The sequence below is a fragment of the Rhea americana genome, unplaced genomic scaffold (genome assembly GCF_003343005.1).
Source record: "Rhea americana isolate MKP2758 unplaced genomic scaffold, rheAme1 scaffold_7, whole genome shotgun sequence".
NCBI lineage: Eukaryota > Metazoa > Chordata > Aves > Rheiformes > Rheidae > Rhea > Rhea americana.
This window is the reverse complement of record NW_028186867.1, coordinates 7,822,753-7,841,946: the sequence shown is the minus strand read 5'-3', so window position 1 is coordinate 7,841,946 and position 19,194 is coordinate 7,822,753. Positions and strand designations below refer to the sequence as shown.

At 44.6% G+C, this 19,194-nt stretch overlaps 1 protein-coding gene across 1 annotated transcript in view; it reads right to left on the bottom strand.

The window, feature by feature from the left end:
* SLC9A7 (solute carrier family 9 member A7) overlaps window positions 1-7,508 on the bottom strand; it is an 82,958-nt gene extending 75,450 nt beyond the window's left edge. The window contains exon 1 of the mRNA XM_085321600.1: window positions 7,436-7,508. Within this exon, the coding sequence (XP_085177726.1) occupies window positions 7,436-7,508 (73 nt within the window). The remainder of the gene's footprint in view (window positions 1-7,435) is intronic.
* Between the last annotated feature and the right edge of the window lie 11,686 nt (window positions 7,509-19,194).

The following is a 19,194-nucleotide window of genomic DNA, read 5'->3' as shown; positions in this document are numbered from 1 at the left end:
TGCCGTCTGCGCGGGCTCCTCGGCCGGCGTGAGGCCGCGGCGCTTTGTCGCAGGGTCGGCCTGCTTCCCTTCCGCCCCTCTTTGCGTCCGGCTCGGCCACCGGTTCCTGTCGCAGCGCTGTGAAGTGCCCTTGTCGGCACGGCGGAACTACTGTTGACATCGCTTTTAATCGTGAAATTCTGAGGGAAAATGCTAAATAACCATCTCCACTGGGGAGGATTTAAATATCTCAGTCTGATGGTGTTGGCAACAGTAGCTTCTCCACGCGAAGGGAAGAGATTTTTATTTGGAAACCTTAGGTACCATTTCAGAGGCATTAGCAGCGTTAAGGAACCGTTTTTGTTCTCTCCACAAAACAAACTATTTGGTAACAGCTGTACGGATGTGATGATAAAAATAACCATTCCAGARCCTGCTTTGTCATTTTCCATAACTGAGCTAGGTCATCAACTAATTTTATTTCTGAAATCCGAAAGGGAATAACGCAGGCACTGCACTCCATGAAATTTTCAAAAGTTCTCATTAAAAGCGTTAGAAACACAGTTGTACTGAAAGTCAGAGATTTCTGAATTGCTGAAGTTCTTCCCATATGTTTTTTTTTAATAGATACGGAAAATACAAATTGCTATCTTAGGATTTTTCCATCAAAATACATCTTACTGGAGATTTGGTTCTAGGAAGGAAGACAATTGTAGGAAACTAACAGGACTAGTCAGTATGTTTCATCTGAACTTTATTTTCCTGAAAAATGAGCATTTACCTATTGTTTTTAGATCATCCGGATTTGGAGGAAGGAAAGAAAAGCCACTTTTTGCTTTTCAAAAACAAACCAAAATCAAAACTTTCTGCTTTAACTTTTTTCTTTAATGACTGGCAAAACTTCTTTTTAAAAAGGGGGAAAACCCCAACAAAACCYGGGGAATTCCAAATACTCCAAATTTTTGTTGTTGTTGTTTGTTCTTTTTTWAAAAAAGCTGTAAAATTCAGGTATTTTTTGATCAACTTCCATAGGAACCCTGGATCACAGTTTGACTTTGGCTACAAAGTTTCTCATTTGCCAGTGGTTATGTGAGCAGTGTTGGCATGTGCTTCTCAGCTTAATTTTCAATCACAAGTTCTAACAGTTGTATTCTAGCCATTTTTCTGCATTAAAAAAAAAAGCAGGAAACCTTTGGCCACATATTTAATTAGTTCTAAAACTGGTCCTATCTCCTTTAGTGCTATCATCTTAATGTTACTACATAGTCATTTGTGTAGATATTAATTGGGATATTTTCTAGTTACAAGAGTCTCTTCCAGCTTTCTTTCCTCCTGCTACTGAATTCAGATTTTTTCTTACTACATATGCTTTATTTAGCAGAGTCAAAATATATTTTAAGAGATCTAATTTGAAAATACAGAGAGATGAGAACTACAATATTTATATCTTCTCAATATTTGGTTTTGGCTTGAGGCATTATTCTATATAAGGTATTTATAATTCATCAATAATCTTGAATATCTCCTCTTAGTCTTTTTCCCTTCTCATTTCCTTTATACTCTAGCTGCCATCATCTGAAGGTCTTCAWGTCATATTAGCTTTGATACATATATTATGTCCTGTTTCAAAACGTAACTTCACCTAGAACTTACATAGCCTTTTTAGAAACATTTCAAGATACCACCTATTTAAATCAACATTTTTATTTATATGCAGTCTTTTAAGATGTCATTTATGCAGCCTCCTGAACCCTTCAAACTCCAGGATAATTACATACAATTACTTGTAAATATTTGATTGTGCAGTAGTGAAAGTTTGCTTTCATAATGCGTCATTTGTAAACCTTCTAGGGATGAAAAGCATTAATTTTCACTAAAGTACTAGCTCTTAAACCTACATGAATCATTAAAAATTACTGCCTCCAGACTGTCTTACACTGATTCTCATGTTCAAAATTAACATTTCTGGTACAYTGACAGCCTTATACTTCTAAATCTTCAGGCCTCACATCAGACTACAGGCGTGCAGTACAGTGGGAAATATTTGTAACACTGATAAAGCTGTAAAATAAGAACAGAATAGCAATAGTAGACTTTCTTTTCTTTATCATGTGCTGGATAGTGCTGAGTGGAGTCTGTTTCTAAGTATATGCCAACTCCTTTTTAAAAAACAATTTATATGTATGTTGCAATTTCAGCTGCCTCTCAGCTGAGCTGCAAACTGTCAGATTTGGAAGTTTCTTTCTGCAAAATTTTTCACCAGTAACTCATGTTTTATCCTTCAACATCCACATAGGACATTATGCATTATGCCTCCCGCTCTCCAGGCAAAAAATGGGTAGTATCTAGGCAATTTTTAAAGTAAGTAATAGCCAAATTTACATTTTTTTATTCAAACTATGTTGTCTATGGAGGGAAATATTCATCAGTAGTATGGCATGCTACCTGTTAGTGTGACTTTTAAACCTCCATATTCCACTTCGTGGTGGGCTCTGACTGCTACATTGCCCTTGTAGCCTCTGCACAAGCATTGTCTTATCACAAGAACACCTCCACTGAAATCAATACATGAGTAGATACTGTTCCAAATTACCTTTATTGAATAAAGATTTATTTTCACTGCTGTTGCATATAAAATCTGGTACAAGCCACCCTTACCTGGCACTACATGGAAGTGACTAAATCACATATACAAATTGGTAATGGGAATATGATTGTTTCTGTCCATTTAGGRTATAATTAAGGTCTCCCCATATAACTCTGTGCTTTGTCTAATGTGTTATTGCCAGGGGATTTAATACATGCTTGCCAACACATTATGTTTTGTCCCTGAAGGCCAAAATTTGCTGTCCTTACACTCACTGATTGGTACCATGGTGCATGAATAACACAGCAGAATCAGTTACCAAGACTAAAAAACGTSGTATCAGGTGGAGTTTATCTATACCGTTGTAAACAAGATTGCATCCTTATAGAAGAGCTGTGTTCACACTGGTCAGTTCCTTACAGCAGTGTAGCTAGCAGATTGCAGTGTTATTTTCAGTCCATTGGGCAAATTCACAATTTCACCTCGACGTAAGCTTCCTCACTGTAATATTTCTGCAGTTACAGTTGTGCCCCAAACTTTTTTTTGGCAGGTCTTCAGCTACCTTYCTATGCTCACGCTGTTTGCACGCAGCTGTCTTTGTATTCTCTACTACTTGGTGGTACCTGGATGTTTCCTATGTTTATAGCCACCACAAAAGGCAGGCTCTATACATCTATGCTCCAAAAGTCAGCCTGCCCACTTGGCAAAACTGTTATTTTGTTCTGCTTTGTTCCTACTTGTTATATTTTTAATTTGTCCCAGGTGGAGGCTCACTGTTGGAGAGGTCATCCTGCAGGATCCTTGGGTTCCAGTGGCAGAGGCAAGGATGTGCTTCGGGAAATTTAAGACAATGCCAAGTAAGATCACAACAGAGGCATCTGAGACTTAAAACGTAARCTATGAGATGGCATTTAAAGGTAGCAAAGGACAAAATCTGATCATTAAACAAAGTTCAGCAATACATGAAGGGATTCAGGAAGATATTGGTATTAAAAGCTAATAAATACGTACATTTGCACACAGCCAATGCACAGAGGGATATTAAGAACTGTGTACCTGATACCGTCTTACAGGATTCTGACCAGAACATCATAGAAGAAGACACAGATCAGCSCACCCCACATTCATCCATGATGCAGGAACAGGTTGATTAGCAAGACAAAATAACCCTGCAGCACCTAGTATGTTAGCCACTGCCCTTACCTCTTCCCTTTCTCTTTTTTATTCCAACTTAAGCCAAAAATTTCTATCACTGCATTTTCAAAATGGAAACCCATTTCCACCTCTGGCAATAGTTGACCTGCCTTGTAGGCTATTCTCCTGCRTCAGCATAGAGCATCCCAACATCCTTGGAGCCCAGAAAACATGCATTGCAGATGTGTGCTTAAAAACAACTAGGTGTTCTGTAATTAAATTACGAAGAACATGTCATATTTTGATTTAAAGGGGAATTTGTTTGTGTCTCCAGTTTGCCGCAAGAGCTAACAATACTCATTGATTTCTGTAGAACAGTGAAAATCTCAAAACTGCCATTTTTTGCTAGTGCAAATGTAGAAATCAACATAAGCCTGTCTAACAGACAAAAGTCTAGCTACAGTAAAAGCTGTTCAGTGCTACTGGCAAGGTACAAATGTTGTTATTCCCAATACAGCCACATCTCAGCTTTTACAGTACAGTAAACTTTAAAAGCACCTCAGGAGGATACAACTGAAAAATTTAGTAACAGAAGGATGCTCTGCTATCTCCCACATTCCCAGTGAGACTGCTTTCTGCTTCTAGATGTATGTAACTTCAGGAGGTGCTGTTCTGCTAGGAACAAAGCCGTTTTCCCCTTATTCCTTGTAGATAGTTCATTAACCTTTGGCAGTGCAAATCATGGTTATGTCYTTCAGTGTTAGAATTGCTTAAAAAAGTGATCAGTGATCACTGATCTGCTCTTATCACTCCCCACCACATCCCCCATAATATTGAAAGTAGGGGATATCCTAGCACCAGGGCCCATCTGGTACCAGAAGTATCTGAAAGGACTCTGGAAAAGAGCAAATCAGYCTTGTTTGATGCATGTGGATTATAATTTGACTCCTTTTGTGCAAAGTAAGTCTTGTTTAGCCCTGTGAGACTAGAACATCCAAATTGCAAACATGTAAATGTATGTTCTGTGCTGTCAACTATCAGCTGGCCACTATCAGAAATAGTGTCTATGAACAAGGAAGGTTCCTTAAGATGCAGTTCTAAAGCACAAAGGAAGAAAGATGGGAAAAAATGTAGGTACAGTGTTCTCACATGCAAGTTCTGGTATAAAATACTTCTATATTTGTGCGATTTTATCAAGTCTTTTGACAAAGCTTCCTTGGAAAAACCTACTGTTTCATTCTTCATAAACAGAAAGTAAAATGATGTTTGATTAAATCTTGATTACATTTAGTATACCATGTCTGTAGGCATTGCATAGGATGGAAAGTGAATCTTCGTAACTAAAGTTATGCTAAGTATCTTGGCTTCACCTGAAGGCAGCACAGATGTATGTCTACACATACGAAAGAAAAAAGAACATAGTTTAGGAACCTRTATCTGAATCTATTTATTCCAGTTCTTGTTATGGAAAACATCAGGAAGCTCCTAGTTACTTCTACAAGAAAACAAGCTCCCCTATAAATATTAGCTCGTAAAACATCCTCTTAGGTATTGGGTGATAAATGGCTCCATCGTGCTACACATTGTGCTCTGCAATTCTGGAAGATGCCTAGCAGCTTGGTAAGAAGTTGCAATTTGCCTGTTGTATTTCCTGAGGCTCCCTTTCTGCTTAAAATGCTGAATTATTAACAATATATTAATATAATCATCTTGTATAATATAATGATCTTGTACATAGATAATAAACTACTCACTAACAGAGTGACAGAATGTCAGTTAACTGGCCAGTGATATCTAGCCCAGTAACAGTACTTATCTCCAGCATTTCCAAGACTTGCAAAAGCRGATGGCACTTCAAAAGGATAAAAACAATTTCATTATAAATTTTTACTACTGCGGAAACTAAACAAGTGATTAGCTATTATTCATCTCATCTTACAAGGTCTGACAAATCATGCAGGAAATTTGGAGACATATTTTTTAAAAGGCTACACATGCAGCAAATTCCCCACAGCTTGGGAAAAGCTTGAATTAAGGAGGCAGAAGGGGCTGCCTAGCTCAGAGGCAATGACCAAATGCAAGTGCAGAATAAGATCAGATAACAGTAATATTGGGAGCTGGTTGATCTTTTCCAGGAATAAGCAAACTTGGGCTGGTGAGAGCAGTGGCACTGCGCAAGTATTAGTGTGCCTGATGGATATGGACTAATACCAGTGGCARCCTCTAAGGGAAGAGGATCCAACAGTTGAACCCTCTCACAATAGCTCTATCTACAAAAATGAATGACTACAATATGGCTGAGTCAACCTATGACAGAACCTGAAGTTTGACAGCTCCCTAAATGCATGCCTATACAGATAGGGATGCTTTTATTTAGTTTACTGCTAGGTTACTGGCCAAAGGTACTGAGGGGAAAGAGACACCAAAAAAGTTAAAAGGCAGAGAGCAGTTGTGGACTGCTTCAAGATGCAGTTAATATTATCTTGAGTTCTATGCCCAAGATAGGAATGAGTCCAAGCTAGATATCTTACAGGAATCAACATCACAGTAGCCAGGTCAGACACACGTCACCATTTTGCTATTGCAATGAAGCATCTGATGTTATACTGGATTGCCTTTCCTTATTTATTCCTTATTCTAGTAGGTAGGATATTTCATTCTTAAAGAAGGCCTTTAATGCTAATCTTATTTGCATATTCTCCATTTCTCATCCTTCCCCAGTTGTACACTCTTCAATATATATTCCAAGTTTGGGCAACAGAAAACATATTGTGTCATGTTTCTACATGCACACAAAATAGCGATGTTCAGCAGCCCAAAGCTATGTCTGCAAATACAGTTAGTATAAATATATCTACTAGATGTGGAGTATTTGAGGACTTTTCAAAAGCAGCTTAGATAATAAGTACATTGCATGACCTCTAGTGGTATTAAGCCCAAGGCAAAGTTACTTATAGCAATCTGGCACAATGGGGGAAAAGTCAAGGTTACAGAGACACTATCACATATGTGGTAGTTCTACTTTGCTGTATCTTACCTTAGTATCAGATTTGTACTGGCCCAGATTTTGTCCCATGGCCAGGGTAATTTTCAGGAGAGCTTTTAGTTCAGCAGGAATCCCAAACACTTTCAGCAGAGCAAACATCTTTCAGCTATGCATTTATTGTCAACTAATTCCACATAGTCATTAATCCTCTCTGCTATTGTCTTCCTGCAGAGAAATACGGAATATAGCAGCACCAGTGCAGGAAGGAATGACTATAAGTACAAGGAGGGGAAATCTACAATGTCTGCTCTCCAGTGACTCAGAAAGATAGAGAGGTTTAAGTTCTACTTTTAAGCTTAACAGAAGAATAATGATCTATCTCCCTAGGTTTTGTGGGTCCTTTCTCCTGGAAGAGCTTAAGCAGTCACTATTAACATCCCCTTGGGGGGTCCGGAGTTCCCACAGCAAGAGAAGGAGGCTAGGAATGACCTGCTGCATGGATTATGGGCCTCTGCCTGGAGGGGGAGGCAAGAGTAGGGCTGCTAGAAAGTGGCTACTAGCACGAAGATGTGGTGGAAATGGAAGCAAACATGGCAACAGAAAACAGTGAACATGACTGTGTGATTAGGAAACAACACTTTCTTACAAGATTGCTGGGAGAAGATCAACATTATCACAGGGAGTTGTTGATGCAGTTGCTGGGCAGGACAGCTAACATATCATGGGTCATCTGGAGACAGCCAAATTACGTTCTTCAGATGTTCTGGGCCTGTTCTCATGGTTCCACATCCCATCTATCATATTCTTCAGCCTYTGAGCCATGCTGAATATGCAATGAGTTGGTCCCCAACAGCCCATCAGCAGAAAGTTTCGGTGTTCTGCCAAAACAGGGAGATGTGCATAGACCATTTGACAAAGTGCAATCATACTATATGGAAGATATATTTTGTTTCGTTTGCACGTAAGTTTGGTTTCACTCACATTCTGGAGTTTTGGGACTTTCTCTTGTGTGCTTCCTTTACATTCACGGCAGCTGATTGCTTTCTTGCTGTTTTCTAATATATTATTTGCTGTTTAGTCCTTTGGTGTTTAAACAGGTGTGGAATAAAGAGAGGGAGGAACTTCAAAGCAAATTATTTAAAAAGGAAATCATTTTAATTAGGCAATATACAAATTTGGTCACTCTCCAGTTTAATAATTCCAGAAAATTAATGTTATGTTTGCCTTATATTACAGAACTATTTAAAATGAGAGCTCTTCTCTTATGCCCAACTAAGACTTTTAATGGATTTCTTTCAAAGTATAATCCACGGCTATTTATGTATCTTATTTATCTATTCGAATGTACATCACCTTCATAATTAACAATTCATTGTGAGTATAATTCAGACAACTGTTTAAAGTTCAGTTGCTATAGTAAGGCATCTCTTTAATGTGTGTGTAAACTGATTAGGCTCAGCCATTCGTCCAATACAAGTTCTTTATGACACACACTGTTTGGTTTCATTTATGTATACAACTTAYTACATACATGGTACTTCTGGAAATAAAACATCAGTGATAAACAGTTCCTCATAAAAAGTGAGATTCACTTAAGGCAATTTTAAAAATTCAGCTTTTGCTAGTTAGTATTTTGATTTCTGAATCTGAGTTCATCACCCTGGGCTGACTTTATAGTTCAAAGAAAAATAGACAGCTGAGGTAGATCAGATGATCATGCTTYTCCTCTTTTGACCTTTAAGAAAAGATCAATATGCCCAAGATATATGTAGGCTCCATGTAGTATATACAGCTGTATATGATCACAGAATTCCCTTTGAATATCAGTTTATAGTATTAAAATCTGTATTTCTACTTATGTGGACTGAAAGTCCTTCTACATGTCAAATTTATCTAACTCATACCTCTCTCTGGTAAATGCTTCTGCTCCTCAGGAGAAAGTATCTTTCATTCCAGCTCATTTCCTTAAAATAAGACCATCTAGTCTACTAATTTCTATACTTGAACATTTTTGCTMCTTAAGTGCAAATTACACATTTTGAAAACAAGATTCTTAGTACAACAAGTCTTCCCAGTATGCAGGGAACTTTAAATTCTTCCAGCGAGTAATCACTGATATTTTTCTTTCCATTTTCTGCCTTCAAAAAGTCCCTTGCTATTTTGTATTATCAACAGTTTGACTAATTTATTCCTAAGGGTTTCAAAGTGATGTAGCAGTATTTACAAAAACAGTATCTAGAATGTGTATTACATACACTACTAATAAAAAGAAAGCTGAAAAAAGCAAAAGAAACAGAATCCTACAGTTGTTTACTTTCATGGTCCTTACTTTTAAAGTTCTTTAATTGTTTACTTTTGGTTTCAGACTGATTTTGCTATCGATAGGCATCAACACCTATTGACATTAATACCTCTCAATATTGAGAGGTATCAGTGCCTGTCAATTCCAATCCCTATCAATATGGACATCTCTCCATCTGGGTAGACATCAATAGCTGTCACTCTCAGCACGCATCGATGACTATCAACACTGACAGTTCTCCATACTGATTGGCCTCAATGAGTATCAATTTCCATATGTATCTCCAGGGAGTAACATCTACAGATATCAATCCTATTGATAGGCATTGTTACCTCTTGATCACAATGTAACCTAAAGAATTAACGAAGAAGCAGAAGACTTGCTTTCACTAGCGGAAGGAAAGACAAGCAAGGAGCTTGAGTATTAGTCAGCTCCACTGAAAATAGATAGGCAGTGGGTGGTGAAGTGAAGCTTGCACACCATTCTAGGAGCTACTGCTTTGGATTTTGCATGAAGAGGGACATGGGTGAAAAGACCCAGACTGCATGCCTCTAGCAGCTGTAGTCCTGTGACACCAGAGCTGTGCAAAACTGATACAAGCAAGGCCATCGCCACTGAAGCTTCCACTTTACCCTTCTGCTCCTACCAGCCAAGAAAGATCCTAATTCTAAACAYATAGCTCCATCTTTGTAAACATTGCCATGCCACAAAGAAGTGTTTCCCTCTGTAGTGATGTTTTCCTAACATATGTAGGTGAGAGATCAAGATTGAGCCGGTACATTTGCTCAGAGATCTCTGATGTTCTCAGCTTAAAAAGTGGGAAGTCCCAATCCCTTCCGAGCACACCAGAGACACTACACTTGAGACTCTCCAGTTTTTCCTACAACATCTGATCCTCCTATCCTTGCCTCTTCTGTCCTTGGCTAAGTAAGAGCACAGGGAATGATGGAGGGGAAAGCTAAGAAGATGGAAGGGTGCCTCAATGAAGCTTGTTCCTTGCAGCACAGGAAACAGAGAAAAACAGGGGACAGTGGGATGGCCTCCAGGAAGATTGCTGCAAAGGAATAGAAAACGATGAGGCAGTACGAGACAGCGGCCCTTTCTCTGCTGTCCCCTCACCTCTTCAGCATCAGAAGTTTCTCTTCCTATAGCTGCTCTTACAATCTTCTAGAGTAAGATGACCTCCCAGAATCTCAGGCTACAGTTCTTCCTCAAGTCAGACTGTATCCATGATCTCCTGAGGTCTCTGTATGTGACCTGGTAAGTAGGGCTACTGGACTTCATAAAAGTAACAGGTAGACACACAATTTGGCTTGTATAGTTACTTCCCTGAGGAGGAAGAGAAAACAGTGAATTATTTTTTTTGAACCTTCTTTACCAGATGGCTGCTCTTGGCAATGAAGTAGCTGTAGTGATAGTTTTGTGGAGGCCAGGCCTGGTTAGCTGTTGAGAGTACTCTGTTGAGATGTCTGCTGTAAGCTTTCTTGATGGGACTCCTCCTTYCTAGCAGTGAGTACTGTCTYCTGAAACCCGCTGTTCCCGTTGCAGAGAAGCGGCACTAGCCGATACTGCTGCTGCCTCCAGCGGAGACGAGCCAAGCCCAGAGGCAGGCAGAGCCCATTCAGGAAAAGCAAGAAAAAGGATGAGCTTGCCATGGAAAATGAAAATCTCCACAACAGCTCGAGTTAGATTCCAGCGCATATTCTAAATAGAATAATAAAACTGTTGGGCTGTTTTGGTGCTTTCTGTCCGTGTGTAATGCACAGCACCTATGGCTGAGAGAGGAGCTGTGAGAGAGTTGCCCTCCATTAAGGTCCCATCGTCCGATGGTTTCCCAGCTCAGGCTGTCCTTGAGGTTTCCTTCATGAGAATGTGGCAGTGCAGATGAGACTTGGAGCACGAAAGGTTGTCCTTGCACTCAGTGGGGCTGCTGCACTGAAGGAGGATGGMTACRGGGGCAGAGAGGGGAAGGAGGTGMTGCAAAGGAYGACTGTCCAGCTCTGAGCAAGGACTGGCAGGRGTGCTAATGTGACAGCAGAGGCTGCTGGGGGTTAGAGCAAAGGTCTTTGCTGCCTGAAAGTCTACCTGCAAGTCTACCATGAGGGAAAAGTGTGGGGGGAGTGGGAGTGGAAGAGAGCCCAAAAGACTGTGATGGGAAGAGCAGTACTGGCATTAAACATGCCCTGAAAGGAAACAAAAGGACCCACATGAATGGCATTGCTCTGGTCCCAACCACTCCAGCCATGACTTCTAGAGGTAAGGCAGAACAGGTCAGCAGTGGTATTTGAGGCAAGCACAGGATGCTCTGAGCTGTTTTTAAAGTGAACCCGAGTTGACTATTCCCTTACTAGAGGGAATCTTACCAGAGAGAGTAAGTTAGGAAAGCATTTTCTGACTCCCAAAACACTTTTCAGCCCTCTTGCCAGCTTCAAAGAGAGGCAAAGGAATGAAGTCCCTTGTAGAGTCCAATACGAATGCCATGTGAAGGTGCACTCCCACCATGTGCAATGTCCCTGGGGAAGCTCACGCACCTATGGGAAGCGTGGTGAGGGAAGAGCATGTGACAGGAAGGCCAAGAGTCAAGTTCTAAGGATGTTTTCAGGTGGGCCAGCAACCCTTTGCCTCTGGGATAGGAAGAACCAGCTCCTCCATCTTCCCTGCATGATGGACAAGTCCTGCAGGATTCACTGTGCAGACTGCATGAAAGGACAGGGATTCAAGCAGTTGCCTCCTCCTATGAGGGTCAGCCAGGTAAGCACTAGGAAAACCATTCCCAAAAGAAGGAATTTGCACAGGAAGATGCTGAGGCACTGTGTCTCAAAGTACAACCCTCCAAAACCAGTGGGATCATTCCTCCACTGTGAAGGAGGTGACAGGCAGAGATGTTTGTAGTGGCTCCTCAGCAGAACCTGAGGCAAGGAGAGGAATGACAACTACCAACATTGACCTTTCTCAAGATTGAGATACCTCAATGACTATCCACTTCCATCCGTATCCTGAGGGAACAATAGCTATAGATTGGCATCWAAACCTCTCAGTCTCAACAGGCATCTCTAGCTTTCACTCTTGCTCTGTTTTTGCCATCTGTAGGCATCGATGCCTATCGACATCAATGCCTCTTGATATATAGGGGCATTGCTGCCTGTTGTGGTCCATGCCTATCAACAGGCATTGACAGCAACAGGTATTGATAACTGCTGTTCCCCAGGGCAGTTGCTAGCCAGGAAATTGCACACAGCCATGACTAGGGCCAGACCAGAATCACAGGCTACAGTTTTTCTTTAACTCAGACTGCATCCAGGCAGTGCCTTGTGCCAGTGGTCATGACAGCTCTCAGAGGGATGCGGGATTGGAAGCTTAGGGAGATGCTGGAAGTGAGCCATCAGGGAATGTTCCCTGGAAAGACAAGTAGCATTGCTTTTCTCATGCTGCTTCTGGATTTGCCTGGCCAGGGTTTRGTCTGTTTTGTCTGGGCAGTGCAAATGATCCTTTGTGTCCTCTGGTGCTAAGGGTTCCTGGTTTGCAGAGTTCTGGCTTGCTKGGTGTACRTTAGAGACCTCTGCAGAAGACAGCACTGAGGGGCTGTCCYGGGGTTTTGGGGGGCTCTGGGATAGCGCCTCAATGGAGGATTCTGAAAGGTGCCAAGTCACAGCCAACAGGCCTCACCAGTCCCTCTCCAGCTGGGACACTCTCAACCTCTATGTGCACCCAAGTGCTTCCGTGATGCCCTTCTATTCACTGCACTTGGCTTCTGCAGAAGGCTGCTGCAGCCTGTGATATRAACTTCTCTGTGTTCCTGCAGGGAGTGCTCTTCCAGCTTCTCAGCTGGATCTGGTCTTTGAGCCGACGGGAGGTGCCAAGRRTGAGTGGTCAAGATYGATYCACTTCATGGAAGCAGCCTTTGCTTTGTTTGCTTTTCAGTATTTTATTCCAGTGCCATTGGACTGAGTAAGTCGTTGGCCAGTGCTCAGATGCACAAAGGAGCAGAGGGGAAGTTGGGAAGGCTTCCGAGATCTGCACAGGGAGGTTTGGCTCACCAAGTGCTGTTGACTGACCCTGTGCTGCTTCCAGGGCCTGCTGCAAAGCCAGGAGGCACGATGGGCTTGAGTTTACAGCTTGTGTGAACTCCAGCGCATCCTTGCCCCCGGCAGCTCTGTGCCAYCTTAGATCTATGCCCACATGGTGCCACTGCTGGGACCYGCTCAGTGTTTACAAGATGTGCATGAGTGGAAGTGTGGTGTAATTAYAGGTTCCCCATCATTCATGACCATTCACAACAGAAGAAGAGTGTGGCAGCATATAACGAGACCTATTTCCACGTGTGTTTCCTTACAGATGTGGCTGTTGTTGATGGTTATTCCGGTTCTCGTCTGGATCCCATCGTTGAGGCTCGCGTTCTTCCCAGGAGTATGTAGTCCRCTTTTACATGTCTGCAAGAAGAAGAACRTCCTTTGTAGTATTTAGTTCACGTGCAATTGTACATCGTGCTTCCTCTACGGGTCATCCTAGAGCTGTTGAGGCCCGTGTGGCTGCCAGGGGTAGTCTGTGAGCATTTCTTTACTTTGAGAGCTGCCAGGTGCCAGGCAAAAGGTGATGCCTGCCCCTCCACAGCTTTGAGACTCTTGACCTGTGAATATGTCTCATGTCATTGCCTGGACCCCCTTCCGTTCAGTGCAACTGCTGTGCGGAGGGGGAGAAGTTGTCAGCGATGTGCTGGGTTTGTGCTCTGCCTGTAGGCAAGGGTCACCGAGCTTTTTGGCCATATCCAGGTCTCGTGTCTCGGGAGGATCCCCAGGGTAAGGAGTCTACCTGTATTCACTTCCCAGAACAAGCTTTTACAGTTCCAACATCCTACATAGGGCACCTGAGGAAGTCCTTGGCTGATGCTCACACACCCAAGAGTAGAGTGGGACTTGGGAGGCCTTCAGCAATCRGYTGCGGTGTGCTTTCCCTTGGGAAGTCTTAGTGCTGCTCACAGTGCCTGCAGCAAAGGCAGCCAGCTTGTTGGGGTRGAGTTTACAGCTTGTRTGATGTCCAGGGCATCCTTCCCCCCGGCAGCTCTGGGCAGCCTTTCAGTTGTTGCACCGATACGGTGCCTTTACAGGCACCCCRTAAGCGTTTGCAAGATGCTTGTGAGCGGACGGGCGAGACAAGTGCCTTGAGGTAATTTTAAGTGGCCTGCGCATTCACTCGCCCTCAAATCTGCAGGAGTATATGGCAATATATGTAATGGGAACCGTTCCCACGTGAGTTTGGTTAAAGCTGTGGCCGTATGGGATGGCGATCCATCTCCTGCTCTGGAGTCTGCATTGGAGCCTCTGGGCAACATTGTGGAGGTGAACAGTCAGCAGGGGCTCCGTTGACAAAATAAGCACTTTCCTCACTTTCTCGTGCCCTCCGGGTGATCCCAAGGTCTGCAACACCCTGCTGGAAGGCCAGAGGAACAGTTAGTAGTAGTGCTGGTTCAGTCTTCCACTGGCCAGTGGGCTTCTGCACGTGAGGAAGGTAAACGACCCCTTTTGTCCTCCGGTGCTAAAGGTTCCCTGTGTGTTGAGTTCTGATTTCCCTGGGGTACGTCAGAGACCTCCCTCGAAGAAAGTGTGAAGGGGCCATGTGTTTGTCTTGGGGTTGCTTGGGGGGTGTTTGATAGCACCTTGACAGAGGATTTTGGGAGGTGCCAGGTCGCAGCCAACAAGTCCCCTTGACCCCTCTGCAGCCAGCAGACTCTTGGCCTTCATGTTTGCCCCCCATGTCCCTTCCGTTCACTGCAATTCACTGCTGCAGAATGTAGTAATTGTAATCTAATCTGTAAYGTAACTGTACATCTGATATAGTAACTGTAATGAAATCCTGTGTGTGTTGTATTACAGGTGTTCCTGTAGGCAGTGGCCTGCCAGCTTCTCAGCTGGGTGCCATCTTTGTCCTCAGGGGCATGCCAGGGATAAGAGGTCAAGATTTACTCACTCCATGGAATGAGCAAGATTTTTCAATATTCTCTTTATGAGGCAAATGTCTGAAGTCCTTGGACGATGCTCCTAGATGCAAAAGAGCYGAGAAGGATTGGGGAGGGAGGGCTTTGGAGATCTGCCCTGGGGCGTTTGCATGGCAAAGCGGTGTTTGCCAGCTGCTCCGACCTTGTGCTGCTCACAGCGCCTGCAGCAAAGGCAGCCGGCTTGTTGGGGTGGAGTTTACAGCTTGTGTGAAGTCCAGGGCATCCTTAGCCCCAGCATCTCCCTGCATGCTTCCATTTKKAGCCTGTGCAGGCACCTGCTAAGCATTTGCCAAATGCTTGTGAACGGAAGGGCAAAACAAGTGCTTTGGTGTAATTATATGTCCTGCACTCCTTCTCTACCATTCAAATCTAAAAAAACATACCAAAATACGTAGCAGGAGCCCTTCTCTTTTATTACAGATGTGGCTGTAGATGATGGTTTTGCAGCTTCTSAGCTGAATAGTGGTTTTGAGTCTGTGGGGAATCCCATAGTGGAGCTGTGAATATCTGTTTACTTTTTGGGTTACTTGAAAGAAGCAGCATTTCCTTTGGGATATCTTATTCATGTAGAATTTAACTTCATGCTTTCTGTTTAGGTCCTCCTCAAAGAAAGCATAATGCCAAAACAGGCGTGTCTTTTCAGAAATCTCTAGAAGTGCTAAAGGAGATCTTGAACACTTTGGAGAAAATAAAGAGTGAGTATATTTCAGTGTATGTACTGCATGGCAGAGTTGGCATAATCCTTGGTTCTCCAAAGGCCTTTGTCACCAGCTGAAGAGGCTACAGCTTAGTTCTGACCTCTTTGAAAGAAAGGATACAACGTCCTCTTGCCCATTGCCCCCAAAGGCACCAAGTGGAATGGAAACAAGAGGATCACATGCAATGGCGTAGCCTCCTCTCACATCAGGTGTTAGTGTCTGTATTGTTATTTGGAAAATGTTGTGTGCTTTCATTTTTCTCCAGGAAGGACACATTGTTTGGGCTGGTGACTAGGGGCACCCCCAAAATCCCAGGCTTTTTTAATGAGCTTTTTACTGAAGCCTTTTGAAAAAGTATTGCCTCCTGAGGATACCACGAAGAAGTGATTCTCCTTCTCTGGAGATATTCAAAACCTGCCTGGATGCAACCCTGTCTAACATGCTCTATGTGACCCTGCTTGAGCAGGGAGGTTGGACTAGATGATCTCCAGAGGTCCCTTCCAACCTTACCCATTCTGTGATTCTGTGATGAGGAGCAGTTTCTCCTAATCCAAAAGTTTTGCTTTGGCAACAGGCCTCTTGGTACTGGCTGTCCATTGCCACCTGCTGTACAAATCAAAGTACATGCTTGTCTGCATAATCTTCCCTTGGTGCCTGCTACTACTGACACCACGTGACATCACGTCAGCAGCCAAATTTTAAGGTTTCTAATTCCTCAGAAGTGTTTTGAAACAAGCCAGGAAGAGCTTTATGAAGATGACTTTTGTCTCTGGTGTGWGGAGATGATTGCAATGAGTGTGTCAGGGATGTGCATATATACTTTTGTTGGCAGGGATGTTGAAGCTTTAACATGTTGGGACAGAAGCGGTTTTAACTTCAGTGAGCACATTTTAGGAAACACAACCTTTAGTCAACTCTACCCCATGCTATACCTGCATCTCAGAAGTGGCAGAGAGTCCCTAGGAGCCCTAGGCACAAAGGGAGCAATGAGCGGGAACTCTGCTGTGAAAGGAGGCCCAAAGTGATGCCCTGACTCCCAGGTCAGGCAGGGGTTTGGAGGAAAACTCGCCTGTCCTCCTGCATGCCACAGGTGACCACAGAGAGGCTGGCCGTGGCTGCTGGTGTGGAGAGTGAAGCCAGCACCGTTTTGATGGGAGCTGGGCTGCCGTGTAGCTGGGACTAGCAGWGTCACTGGCTATGGAAGCTAGAGCCCAAGATAGCCTGGCTCCGTCCCCTTGGGGTGAGGGTGCAGACCTTGGGGAGGAAGAACCAGGCCAATACTCCAGGGTGGGTTTTGACCACATCACTTAAAGGAGCTATTGGTAAAGCAGATGAGCTCTCTCGTGTGCTCTCCTTCTGGACCAGTGAGTCCTGTTCAGTGGCACGACTTGTCGCAAAGGGTCAGAGCGTGCCTCTTTGCAACAGCACTGTTGAGCCACAGAAAGGTGAGAGAGCCCAGAAGAAACTGTGGAATGTAAAGGATCACCAGAAAGGGGGAGCAAGGCCATCAACTTTGGGAAACTGGATTCTGGYCATCCCAGAAGGTAAACACAGCTGAGAGGCTAAAGAGAGACTCCAAAGCACATTGACTGGCAATGACTTGGGAGTTCCCTTTGCTGCTCCCAAAAGCAAGGAACCCTTGCAGTCCCCAAGGTTTCACTCCTTCCGAGCTGCAAAGAAAGTGAAAGACCAATTTCCTGGCAATGTCAAACACGTTGTGAGATTCTCAGAAGTGCAGAACACACAACACATGGCCTTGTGTAGCACATGGCCTTGTGTAATTTGTTCCAGGCRTGGTTWRTGAGAGACGGACAGATGCTAAGGATCCAAAAGATGTACAGAGGCATCACGTAGTGGGCATTACAACAGTGTTGGGTTTCCTTCTGGCTGTGGTGGTGGTGTGTTGCATAGTTACTTTGCTGCTGAGGAAGAGGAGACGGTGAGTTGGCTTTCTTTCCTACAACTCTACATTAGGCRGCTGCTATTAGCAATGAGCAGTTTACGGTTGTTGTCTTCTGGAGGGCAAAGTTAGGTACTGACGGTACTCTCTTGTGGTTTTGGGTGTGCGGGGATGGYATCCTACTGCAATTTTGGGTGTAGGGGTTCTTCATTTGCCTCAAGGTTCATGTCGGTGAGCATTCTTTTCTGAAACTTGTTCTTGCTGTTGTGAGTATTCCCTAATACTGACAGGGTGGCTAAAGAGAAGCGCCAATGAGTGCTGAAGGCAAAGCCAAGTGAAGAAGAGAAACCAGGAAGGGCGAGACTGCCGTAGGGTGTGAGAACTGTGACGGCTACAGGCCTCCCCCAGTGAATTTGGCAACAGAAATCACCAGGCTATCTATTGCCCTAAACTCCAACTGTGCACCTCAGCCTGGCTGTCAGCTGGTGGTGATGATGCCCTCCCAGCTCTAGGCATTGCTTTGGAAAAGGGCTCTGCAGCATTTCTGCCCGGACTCTCCCGGTATGCGTGTCTGCAGCACAGGCAGGGATTGGGGGCTTTGGAAACATATTGCCAAGAGAGCATTAGGAGCATTCAGTGGGGCAGAACTGCAATCTTGCCTCCCCAGGGATGGCCCACAAAGYTGAGTAYTGGTCCTTKTCGGGCACATTGAGAAGACAGACTACGYGGCTCTCCTAGATTCTGGCATACTGTGCAGTACCCCAGTCCCTGCTGTTTCCCAAAGCTAGCTCTCCTCCCCAGCAGGGGCAGAGAAGGCAGGTCAACACGGTACGGGCCAGCTGAGACTCGAGAAGATGCTGAAGTCAGGTGGCTGGTGCAGGTGAGCAAACCCAAAGCTGCGTGGGTGTGGGTGTGCCCCGTTTYTGACCTGTAGCTTTTGGTTCCTTGCTGCTGCTCTCCAGAGGCAGGGCAGCAGGCACCATGGGGGCTGCATGCCGCTCCCCAGCACCCTCCCATCAGCTATGGCCTCGCCCAGCCAAGCGGCCTACGGGGTGTGGAGCTGCAGCCCTTGGAGCCCATGCACTCTGTGGGGCCGCTGTGCCTCTGTCAGGGCCAGGCTCTCCTCTGCCCCGGCACCCACAGCCCCTGTGTCTTCAACAGGCACCTCTCCCCGCAGGCACGGCGCGCAGCCCTGGGATCCGGACTGGGCACCAGCAGCCACCYCTGGCACCTGGACTACCACTCCCTCCACCCCGGCATTTGGATAACTGGACCCCAGGGCAGCATCCATCCCTCACGCATATAAAACTATCCCCCCCCAGCCCTGTGCCCCAGAGAAGGGGGCTGCTCCCACCCAGGCATCTGCCTGCTCCCACCACAGCCCCTGCCACACTCCAGCTCTGCCCCAGCACCTGGGTAGCAGAACCCAGTGGGCATGCCCCACACGCAGCCCCAGGCAGCCACCTGCTGTGCCTTTTGCTGTTTGGCTCCCTCCAAAACCATGTGCTTGCCCCCTGTCCCCTGGCTTGTGTCTCCTGCCTGTCCCACTGGGATCACCTGGATCCAGTCAGGATGGGACAAGTGGGCTGTGCCAGGGCCACCTTTATTAAGGCCAC